At 37.2% G+C, this 12,541-nt stretch overlaps 1 protein-coding gene across 4 annotated transcripts in view; it reads right to left on the bottom strand.

Annotated features, from left to right (window-relative positions):
- The window catches only part of Nalcn (sodium leak channel, non-selective), a 258,303-nt gene that overhangs the window by 168,347 nt on the left and 77,415 nt on the right, over positions 1 to 12,541 (bottom strand). For all 4 annotated transcript variants that reach the window (XM_026783175.1, XM_026783176.1, XM_005355702.2 and 1 more), the window contains exon 10: positions 9,217 to 9,303. In XM_026783175.1, the coding sequence (XP_026638976.1) occupies positions 9,217 to 9,303 (87 nt within the window). The remainder of the gene's footprint in view (positions 1 to 9,216; positions 9,304 to 12,541) is intronic.

A 12,541-nucleotide genomic window follows, 5' to 3' on the forward strand; every position in this document is an offset into this window, starting at 1 on the left:
ATCGGGGGAGGGGGAGGGAAATGGGAGGCGGTGGCGGGGAGGAGGCAGAAATCCTCAATAAATAAATAAATTTAAAAAAAATGAAGGAACCATAAAAAAAAAATAAAAATTATTGATCTGATTATGAATGTTGTTCCTTGGGGAAAGGGAAGAAAATTTATTGATGTCCTAAAGGTATTCAACCTCATTATCCAAGGTCAAACCATATGTACCACATGTTTAAGTACCATTTTTCTCTATAGAGACTCATCATAATCTACAATACTAAGGCAGTCACATTAATATGATGACTTGCTCAGCACTAGGGCCCCACAAATATATTTCTAGACTCTGAGAGACTGTACTGAAGACCATACTGATCTGTATATACAGGTTTAAGTATTCCTTAAATACTTAAAAAAGACCATTTCCTAAAATTTAACAAAATCATGTCCTAAATTGATTTTAGCTATGGTGTGTGTTGCTTGCAAAGGCTTCAATTTAAGACAGCATGGGCTTTCCTGAATACAATGCCATAATGGACATTCATGCTTTGAACCATATTACTGAACAGTGCTTAATATGCCCCTGTTTCCTCACACTTTGTGGCCACACATTTATGGATTAGTGGAAGAAAGGAGAAGTAAACGAAGATCTGTACCAAATGCTCCCAATTAGTTTAACTATAATTTAAGGATTAAGAACTCAGTGTCCCTACATGACTTTATTATTGACATTTGGAAAAAAATCAGGAAGGAGAATATCAAATCTTGGCTCATAAACAATGACGTGTTGACCTTGTTAATATGCTAACCTCAGATAATAATAAAGATCAGAACATTAGAATTTTCACCATATTTTTCTCTCATGCTAGAAAAAAAAAGAGTAATGGAAGAAAGACGTCCAAACACTATTATTTTGTTCCTCTCCTCAAATTTTCCTTTAAGTCAGTTAATTTAGTTCCGATACAAGAAATGGAGCATGTCATCGTGCCTGTATGTCTGCATACAAGTATACATGCCAATTAGCTGCATTCAGTCACTTCACAGTGTAAATGTGCGTCAAGGAAATGCACTTTAAATCTATAAACTAGAATAAACAAACGAATGGATTTAGAAACAAGGACAAAGAAACTGACTTCCAAGGCCTGGGGTTGGGGATTGTGGGTTGGGTACGTGGCTGGGCCTGGAGGCTGAGTCAGTTGACCATGGAATGTGCAGAAACCAAATTCCTAAATGTCAGCAATGACCCTCAAGGGGTGAGTGAGGCTGTGAATGTGCTATTGACAAGGATGGTCCTTTCTTCAGGTTGCGTGACCAACTCTCTGATGTTGGGACCAATTAAGTCCTGGCCTTCAGCTGGATGTTGGGATTAACTGAGTCCTGGCTTTCAGCTGCTCTTCCCTCCTAGAACCTTCTAAGTGAAGTAACTAGAAGCTGTGCCTAGTTAGAGGATCAGAGGACGGGATTATCACCTGTTGGCCATTGACTGCAGTGTATTTAAGTCTACATGGTGTTAATAAAAGGGGGCTTTGGTATCAGTGTTAAAAGGTCTGCATGTTGGTCTATCTCTGCGTCTGTATTCTCAACCTCCAGCCCCTTGCCTGAAGCTCGTGAACTGGGTTCCAGCGCACAGAGCACAGACATGAGGACGCGGTGCGGGGCAATTGGAGGTCCCTATACTGGGAATTTGAGGAACATGAATCCTAGTACTTACATATTGAAGGATCCTATTATTCCTGATTGTCATATAAGGAAACTGAAACTCAAAAAGCTTTGGAAAGTTGTTCCAAAGGGCCCTTGGATACATTGTCTTAGCTAGACCTCCTTATCTTCTCACACTGGTCTAGGAAGACAGAAGATACTAACTGGTAAGATGAACTTAATGCCTCACAGGTACCACCAGTTCTTAAAATTATCTATCAGTTGTGGGATGGTTTATTAAGAAGCTAGACATTATAAGAACGATCTAGGATATCACTCAAAATACATGTACCACACTGTTCACCACCTCTCAATCTTCACCTTCAGTGGAAAATTTCTCAAAAAGCATTAAAACACTACAGTAATAATCTTGTCATAATTTGACCTATTCATGGAAAAAAATCCCTTTACCTCTTTTCCTTGCAGAAAGGGGAACAACATGGGATGTTACCAGAGAAATTTAATGTCTCATGTGTACCTTCATTTTCCTGTCAGATATTCCTTATGATAATAGACCACTGGGTTTGCATGTGTTGGAAGAGAGCGCCTAGAATGCAGCCACATCTATCAAATTGTCAAGGATGAAAACTGTTACCTGAGAGACAGGGGGAAGGCTTGTCATAGCCACTGCTGAGGAATGACTTTCCCATTTAATTCGATTCTATTCATCACGCATTATAGTGACCCCCCTCACACAGATGTTACAATAAAAAAGAGCACTTAAATGGCTACCTAATGGTGGGTTTGATGCTAAAAGAGTCAATTATAACTCTTCAATTTTCTGAAACCCACATTTAAGCACACATTCAAGAAACTTTCTAAATTGCTTCATCATATTGCACGAGAGACTTCTCACACTGCTAAATAACAGCAAAGTGTAGATTTTTCTTTGGGCTGCCCGTTCACAAATAACAAGGAGATTTATTATTAATTATGAAATCTTTGCCTTAGCTTAGATTGTTCCTAACTAATTCTTATAACTTAAATTAACCCATATATTTTTAATCTACATTCTGTTGGGTGGCTCAATAACTCATTTCTGTATTGTTCATCCTGCTTCCTCTGCACTGGCTGGTTACTCTGTCTTTCTTCTTCTTAGAGATCTTTCTCTTCCTGGAAATCCCACCTAGCTCTCCTGCCTAGTTATTGGCCATTCAGTTTTTATTACACCAATCACAGCAATATATCTTCAAACAATGTACAAGTATCCTACAGCAGGAGAATGCACAGTTTGCATCCATGCATCTATTATACATATTTTGGATTTGTCCCCATATTTTATGTTTTTATTTCTTTGTATTAATATATAAGTGATATGACTTTTAGAAATGTATGAGATTTCTGAAAATCATTTATATTAAGTGACATGTTAGCAATCTGAAGATTGCTTATTAGTCTGAAGAAATTCATAAGTGAACAACAAATGTACGAAAATATATTTGCATGTACTGGCCATAATCACACTGCTATATGGTACTGTTAGTCTGTTGGCCCCAATCTATAGGCACCCCGAGTGCCATATTCCAGTCTCTCCTCCTAAACAGGTCCTGCACATCTTTCAGCAGAGCCTTGCTAGGCAAGTCCACCTAATTCTCTCAGCCCCAAATACCCTTCTCAACTCCAGGACTTAGCCTATGCCCTATATCCAGTATTTCACCTGGCCACCCTTGCTTGCCTTGACACCTACCTGTAGGCTTCAGCCAGGATATGCCCTGCCCACTCCCAGACTCCTCGTGTGCCACATTCATTCTCTCCACATAGCCAAGTCCTACACATCTTTACCCTAGAATCTAGCTTGGTGAGTTCAACTGATCCTTTCCTCCATGAAAAACCCTCAACCCCCAGTTCTACTTACAAATTCCAGATTTGGATCAGGGCCCAGACACCTGTCTAACTTACTTCATTCTACTTAAGTAATATCCACCATTTATGACCAACCCAGCCTAAAAATCCTGTGTTCCGGCACAATCTACTCTGTCTGCATCAAACACAGAATAAAGCAACATGATCAAACGTCATTGCAAAAATAAAAACAATATGAAAGTTCAAGGTGTATCATACACAACTCCCAAAGCCATCCAATCCCATAAAATGTTTTCTCCCATGAGAATTACGCTGATAAATCCTGGGACATGACATGTAAAAGAACAATCATAAATTTCTTTAAAGAATTCAAGGAATTGAAAAAAGACACGAAGAAACATCTCAATGAACTTAAGGAAAATGAATTTAAAAGGAAAAAATGCCTGAGTGATGCCCAAGAAACCACAAACATAAGCCTGATGTAAATAATGAAGATAATCCGGAATTTGAAAGTGGAATTGAACAGAACAGCAGAAACATCAAAAAGAACTCAAGCAGAAATAAAGATGGCACTGAATTTCAACTCAAGGGAAAGAAAACTTTAAAAGTTGGATGAATTAAGAAAAGGATAGAATATCAGGACTCCATGATAAAGTTTTGGGAGCTATAGATTTTTTTCTTCTTTTTACAATCTTTTGGTTATTTATTCATGTTTTCAGTTTAAAATATGGCTTCTTGTATTTAAGTTTGGTTTGTCGGATATAAGATTTTAGGCTGTTTATACCTTGAATTTTTTCTTCTTTAATTAAGACAAATTTTTTTCTGAGGGGTACATTAGTCTAGTTCGCCAGCTGTGGTCTTTAGGGACTTGGAATACATTATTTTAGATTGTTCTGTATTTCAAGGATTTCATTGAGAAAGCAGCCATTATTCTTATGGATTTTCCTTTATGTATGACTTGTGTCTTTAAAATAGACCACAAATCTTAAAAAATTCAGAAAAATTGAAATAACCATGTGTAACTTATTGCATCATAATACAATAAAATGAAATTGAGAGCAAAGACATCCTAGTAAGTACAAAAACTCAAGGGGATTAAAGTCCATTACTGAATGATGGATAAGTCAAAGAAGAAATTAATAAACAAATTAAGAAATAAGTAAAAAAGTCTTCTGAAATTAAATAAAAATATAACACAAAAACCCTTGAGACACACTAAAAGTAGCCCTATGATGGACATTTATAGCTCCAAATGCTTACATTAAAAAACAAACATAAATAAATGCCTTCATGATGCAACTAAAAAACTGAAAGCAAGAAACAAACAAAAATTCAAAACAAACAGACAAACAAAAAAGAAAAACAAGAACCAAACCAAGTAGCCCGCAATAAATAATAAAATTCATACAGGATTGGTTTATTCAGAAATTAATGTGATAGAAAAAAAGAGAAAAACACAAGAGCTGGTTCTTTGAGAAGACAAACAAGATTGACAGACTCCTGACACAACCAACCAAAAGAAACAAAGAGATGACCAAACTAACAGAATCAGAAATGATCGTGGAAACATTCTAACAGACACCAAACATTAAGAATAATTATAAGTGATTTGAACATTTACACACTTGAAAATCCATATCCATGTTTGCTTGTCTTGTACCAATCCCCATCAACAATAACAAGTTCTTGCTATTGTATTTTGTTTAAATCATCTGCTTTTGCATCAATTCCCATGACTAAATTCTTGAAATCAAGGTTTTCCACATCTTGTGACCTATTCTTACATCACATTCCTCTCAGTTCATTCGCATTTTGCAAGTTTTCTGGTGATTTTTCTTCTGAAAATGTGTGTGGGAGGTCACCATGCTCAGAGTCATAGACAGCCACTGTGGGTGATGTGCAAGAACCAGGATGAAGCTATAGTGATTAGGGAAGAGAATGGAGACAGGTACATTGAGAGAAACAGAAATGAAAAACTACATAGCTCAGAAGAGAGAGGTACAGGATGCACAGTGACCTGAGATTCCAGATACCTGCAATAGGTGTGCTCTTTGACATCGTGACAAACACAAATGTCCATGTAATTTCCTCAGATTATGAGGTGGTAATGGGAGATGAATATTAGAGTCAGCTTTAGAGCAAAGATAAAATAATCCAGTTGGGAGGACTGGTTTATTCAGGCTCGAAGACCAGCAGTTCTCAGCACGTGGGCTGTGAGCCCCTGAGCAGAACTATCAATAAATAGACATTTGCAAGTTCATAGCAGTAGTAAAATTACAGTTATGAAGTAGCAACAAAACAATTCTATGGTTGGGATCACCACAACATGAGGAACATTATGTTAGAGAATTTAACAATGACCTATCAAGTCAAACAACACTGTTCTGCCTTTCCATCCTTCTGTTCTGGTTTTAAGATTCATGGCAATGCACATTTATTTTCATTAATCTTCAACAGAAAACAGCAAGCTAAGGACATAAGACTGAATCTTTTCTCAGCATGCCTGCATGTGATTCCCATTATACTTAGTATGCCTCTGATTACAACTTTAATTTGAATCTCATATAATGGTAAATGAATTCACATAGTTTCTAATTGCAGATCAGAAGTGGCTGGGCCACTAATAACAAGATAATATCTATTATTGGATCACCATATATCATGATTCATCTGCATAATTCCACAACCTATAAATGTAAAGAAAAGGCAGGAAGACCAATAGAGTTGAACATTTGGTATAAGGTAGAGAAGACTGAGGAACATCAACTAATATTACTAAATTGTCCAGTCACTTATAATTGGTGGGAAAGCTCACAAGCAAAAACGCCAGACAAGGACACAGAAAGCTAAAAAGGAGGTGAAAATGCAATAGCAATGCTGAAATGTAGCAAATTCAGAGGAACTGACACAAAAGAGGAGAGGTAGAAGGTGAAAATGTAATACCAACTCAGAAATGTAGCAAATTTGGAAGAATTGGCACAAAAGAGGAGAGGCATTATTCTAATATTCCCAATTTTTAGGAGATTTTGAGCCAATTCTTTTTATGCTTAGTTATAAATGTAAAATTCTGAAAGTATAAAATATTGGGTGGGCTATCTTTATAATATATTTTTAAATTTACACACTACTTGCTATTATATGATCTCTACAATCTAAAATAACATTATTGTAACTTATTTTATGAGTCTCCCAAACAAGTGCCAACAAGACATATAAAATTAGAGAAAGGCATAAAATACTTTATGGCAGCCTTTGCTTCTATGAAAAACAGGTTTATTTCTTAGTATATTCTGTTAACAAGTACTTGAGTGTGCTTGTTGGTGCTATCTCGCTGTGATTTATTTACTCTCTTACCATTGAGACAAAGACAAGTGCCCTTTAATGCTTTATGACAGACAGACAAATTTAGACCTGTGGTAAACAACACTCTTAGTTCTAGTCTGGGGGCGGGAACGAAGAGCTGGGAAACGAAGGCAAAATGGAGTCTCTCTGATTAATGTTGGTTATTTAACACCAGTTTCTCCAGCAAGGGAAAACTCCACATCAGTAGGAGCCACACCAGCCATAATCTCTACAAAAACTACACCCAAACCTGTAGTAGCTCTATATGCATTTACTAAATGAAAGAGCATGAGTGTAAGAGTAATGCAGCATTAGAAGGTCTTAAAGTGCTCGGCTTCTCCTGAAACCCCGCTCTAGTTGTCTTCATGAGTCTCACTTCCAGGAACCAGAAATTGAACCAATTACGGCAATAACAACCACTCTGATAGAAGACATTTATTTCTATTTCCATGTCACCATGGTCTCAAACAAGCAGCGCATTGGCAGAATGTATCAAGAAAATACTTCCTGGGAGTAATATGGCTTTAGATAACTTTGGATGGATTATATGTCTCTTATTTGGTACTCTGCTAGTTTATTTTCCAAACAAGTCTGTGATTCCTTGAATATTTTTTCAATCGAATAAAACATGGAACTCTGCAAACAATGGTAACAGGAATAGTAGAAGCGGCTGCTGTATTTGCATATTAGTGATGGTATTACAATCAACATAGGTGAGAAGAAAACCAAGAGATAATATTTAATATTACCATTATACATCTGGGAATAATGAACTTTGCTTCCATTATTTAAATGATAGAAACATGTAAATAAGCAATGAAATGAAGAGGCAACCTACAAAACAGGGAAAAATATTTGTGCACCTTATATAGGAAAGAAAAATAAAATCTTCAATATAAATTGTAAATATTCAAGACAGTTAAGTATCTGAAGGGGAAAAAAAACTAAACAAATCTGAGTGAATCTAGAAGTTTCACAGGTAGGGACCCCAGACCCCATCTTCTGACCATTTCTTCTTGCCATGACCTCAGGTGCCCTTGCAGTCTCTCATCCCATGCTTAATTTAAAAGTTCTTTGTTAAGAAAACACCTTGATATCACCTTGCTCTGGAGATTGGACATGTAGCATAACAGATCATGTGCTAATATATTTCCTTCGCAGTTACCTATGAAGGTATTGCACAGCCCTAAATAGCTCAGGCATTTTAGGAAATATTTTGACAAGAATTAACATGACAACGAAACGTTTTGTTGATTTGATAGTGTTGAAATGCTTTTGCTCATGTGCCATTATTCATCATTTATCAAATCCCCATTTGTTATTTTGTTTGTCATCTTGACACAAGCTATGGTCATCTTGGAAGACCTGAGAAAATGCCTCTATCATATTGACCAAAAGAAAAGCCTTTGGGTTCATTTTCTTGATTAATAATTGTTGTGGGTGGTGCTTTCCCTTAGTAGGGTATTGTGGAATATTATTTTAAGAAGGCAAAAATGTGTTACATTTGTTTATGCTACACTTGTTTAATGATCTAAGGATGTGTGTTTAATTATGTAAAGATATGCTGCAATGGTTTCACCTTGCCTGCCTAAGGTACCTGATTGGTCTAATAAAGAGTTAAACAGCTAATAGCTAGGCAGGGGAAAGATGGTGAAACTAACAGGCAGTGAGAATGAATAGGAGGAGAAATCTCAGCTTGAAGAAAATGGAAGAATGAGAGAAGGGGGAGAGAAAGAGGGACATACTTGGGGCAAGAAGCCAGGCAGCCGCTAGCCATCCAGACACAAGACATAGTGAAAGTCGTACAGAGGAAAGAAAAGTAAAAAGTTCCAAGACAAAAGGTAGATAAAAAGAAACAGGTTAAGTTAAAAGAGCTAGCCAGAAACAAGCCTAAGCTAGGGCAAACATTTATAACTAATAATAAGTCTCTGTGTCATGATTTAGGAGCTGGATGGTGGGCCAAAAGAAAAGCCCTGGTACAGTAGGTGATCTTGGATGGTTTAAGAAAACACACTGAATAAGACAAAGGCTGTAAGTGACATTTTTTCCATTGACTGCCTCAGCTCCTGCCTTTAAATTCCTGCTTCAAGTTCCTGCCTTGACTTATCTCTGTAGACTGTGACATGGATATCTAAACCAAATAAATCCTTTCTGCCCAATTTGCTTTTGGTCAAGGTGTTTATCACAGCAACAGAAAACAAAGTAAGGTACCCACTATGCATTTAAAAGAATACTAGTTAGGTTATAAATACAGGACAGAATAAAACATTGCCCTGACTTCTTGATAAATCTGGGCAAACCTAGAGCTTGAAGCCTATGGGTTTCTTTGTATTAAATAAAAGTCAAAAATTCAGGATGGATGATTTTTTAAAACCGTATTGTGCTGTACCTGTAGGCAGGCCGGAGCACGTCCCTGGGGCTTGTTGACATCCACAGCTACCAACTGCCAGCCACCAGCAGCATCTTCGTGGAACATCTTTAAGACAAAGAGACCGATGAGTCAGAGATGTTGAGCATGGAACACTGAGAACTCTAGCTTTGTCTGCAGCTTTCTATGTGTTTAAATATTACTGAGAATCTGTCTTCTTAAAGATTTATATTTGGGTCCTGAAACATTTCAGCTATGCTCATTTTAATACTAAAAACAGGAGAATAATAATAACACTCTCATGAGCAATGGTAATAATTGCATTTAGTGAGCACTTGTTTCTGCCTTACAAAGAGTTTGCATATGTAATCTTTTATATACTCTTCTAAGCAGGAAAAATATTCTAGTGTTTTTAGGTGGCTATATTCATTATTATTGTTTAGCTCTGCAATAAAGTATAGTTAGAATTCTAAAGCATTATGTCGCATCAGTTGAGTATATGTAAGAAGATTTTTAAAAATCTTAATAGATATTTCTTAGTGAGTTAACTAAAAACATTCTCATGTCAAATAGTATCAGGAGTTCCCCTCAGCGTGTGGAGTGAGAGGGGTAGGATTTCAATGGTAGTAGGGTGAGAGGGTGCTTAACCGACTGTGTAATTATTTTAACTAGGTCACAATCAATTTTCTAATAACAGAAATTTAGTTGGTATATTTACAAAGGTACATGTCATTTATCTTGGCTTAGAAGAGATAAATTTCAAGATGCTATTGGACAACCTGAGACCTGCTCAGTCTGGTGTCTAGGTGATCGATAATCTTATGACATAGTTCACTCCTAAGTAAGTTCTCATTTGTCAACATTATATCCAGTTGGAAGACACTTCCCACTTACACTGTTCCTCAGGAGTAGTGTGTGTGCATGTGTGTATGTGTGTGCGTGCGTGCATGTGTTTGTGTGTGTTGGTTTTAATGAGGTAAAGTAGAATTAAAGTTTTCTTAAAAAAATAAAGATGTTAACCATAATAATCCACTGTTTTGTTTCTGCACAAAGTCTGTTTTTTATACACTAAACATTTTCATTGTTACTAATACTTATGGCTTTATGTTGGTCTGACCCCCATATTGTAAACAGAAATCATTAATGGAAATCTGAGTGACACAGTACATGGATCATTACCTATGTGTCATAATCATACTTTCAAACACTAACCAAAGAGATTGTAGTTCATTTGCAGCAAGGAAAGTTTCTATCATGATTTAAAATGGGAAATAAGTGCATAACCTCACAGGCCACATATCTAAATTTTAAACGAAACAATTGAGGTGCACATTTACACAAAGATTCCTTTACCAGAGATGTTATCACAAATAGTGAGCCCCAGATGTCTATTACAGAGCTCACCTTCTCTTTAGAATAAAATTTAAAAGCTATTTTTGGTTGTAGAACTAAGGACATCCTTCATGACTGGACCCATTCTGAGAATATAGACTGGCTGGAAAAACAACCCAGCTAAAGGGAACTTTAAAGACCCTGTCAGGATTCTGGGATTCTTTTTGTACGGGCAAATGTCAAAACCTATGCTGTCAGTCACCAGCGTAGAACACTCTGCCAGTTCCTTCTATACTGTCTTGTCAAGGCACAAAGCACTCCTGGGGCTGATATTTCCTTTCATTGGGGCAGACTAATTTTCTATGCTAAATTATTTTTCTCCAGCAGACCAAACTCAAATGAATCAATTTAACTGTCAGCAAAAGTGTTATCTGGAGGTCACCCCTGCGTTTGAAATAAAGTAACAGAAATGCAAAAGTATCTCATTTTCTTTGGAACCTAAATCATGCAACATTTAGATTGGTTAATATAACTATAGATCTTTGAGACTGAAACTGGGCTAGGCAATGGAGACAAAAATCCCAAGGGGCTCAGATCTCTTGGGAGGATTCTGGGCATGACTGTGGTCATTCTTTGTTTTCCAATGACAGGGCATTTTTATAAGGCTCCAAAAAAGGGAAAAGTTACTACCCTTTCCTAGAAGCTTATTTTGACCGGGTGGTTGACTATATACTGTAAGCAGAACTTTATTGTTCTTCCTGTATTTGTTTTCTGCTGACTTGGATATAGATGTAAGAGTTGCAGCTAAAGAGGCATCGTAGTCTTCTACGTAACCATGGAAAGGGAGACTGTGCAAAGTGGAGCAGAGAGGTGATGGTGAGTGATGGCTCATTGGCAGCCTGGACCAGTGAGCTAGTCAGCTTTACCCAGAAAGGACACAAATCTACCTCACGTATGCTGCTTATATTCAGTATTTGTCCTATACAGTAGAATATAACATAGGTGGTTTTAGTTAAAATGTACAATGGTTCCTGTGTTTTAATCATATGACTCTCGTCTTTTGATTCTATCACGAAAATGTGATCCTAAAAATGTGCATAAGATAAAAATCAACCAATATCCCAAGAGGTAACCATTTTTGACATTTTAAACTTTAAGCAGCCAAATGCTTTAAGCAGAATTTAATGGGTCATCTAGTAGGGACATGGGAAACAGTAGTGCTGAGGGTGATTCGGACTGTGAGGGCCTGGCTCAAGATGTCTCAGAGGAGGATATTAGCAGGTGGCCTAGAGATCATTCTTTTAATATTTTGGTGAAGAATGTGGCTGCTTTTTACCCTTTCCCAAAAAGTCTGCAGGAGACTAAATTAAAGAATTATGGATTAACAGCTTTACAGAGGACATTTCAAAACAACCTAGCATTGACTGTGTCACACGGCTGCTAATGGCCAGTCTTGTTCAGGTCTATAATGAAAGGGAGCAAGTTGAGCAAGGAAAAATACAAAATGTACAGAGGAAAAAAGCAGCACTAAGAAGTGTGAACAGATTAGAGAAAAGCCTGACGCTAAGTGGAATAAAGAGAGCGGTGACCTCAGATCAAGCTAAACTTCCAATTTGCGAAAAAGAATTAAAGAAGAGTGAAAAGGAATAAAAGAAAAGCTTAGGGCCAGGCACAGTGATGCACACCTTTAATCCTAGTACTCAGAAGGCAGAGGCTAGCAGATCTCTGAGTTCAAGGCCAGACATGGTTTACAGATTAAGCCAAGATTAGACAGTGACGGAAACCATCAAACACAGAAAGCTAGTGAAACTGTAAATTGAATGAGTAGGCCATGTTCTAGCCCTAGCACGCTGCAGAACTTGGCAGTTTCGGCCATGTGATTTTGGATTTGGAGTCAAGGATATAAGGAAGGGGTTATAGAAACTCCCTCTGTGACTACGGAAAGCTGCTGAATCCAGACATGAGTCAGGGTTATCACTAACGGCTCAGAGAAGCCACTGGGTGAAGCCGTGAA

This window comes from Microtus ochrogaster, chromosome 17, assembly GCF_000317375.1.
Source record: "Microtus ochrogaster isolate Prairie Vole_2 chromosome 17, MicOch1.0, whole genome shotgun sequence".
Classification (NCBI taxonomy): domain Eukaryota; kingdom Metazoa; phylum Chordata; class Mammalia; order Rodentia; family Cricetidae; genus Microtus; species Microtus ochrogaster.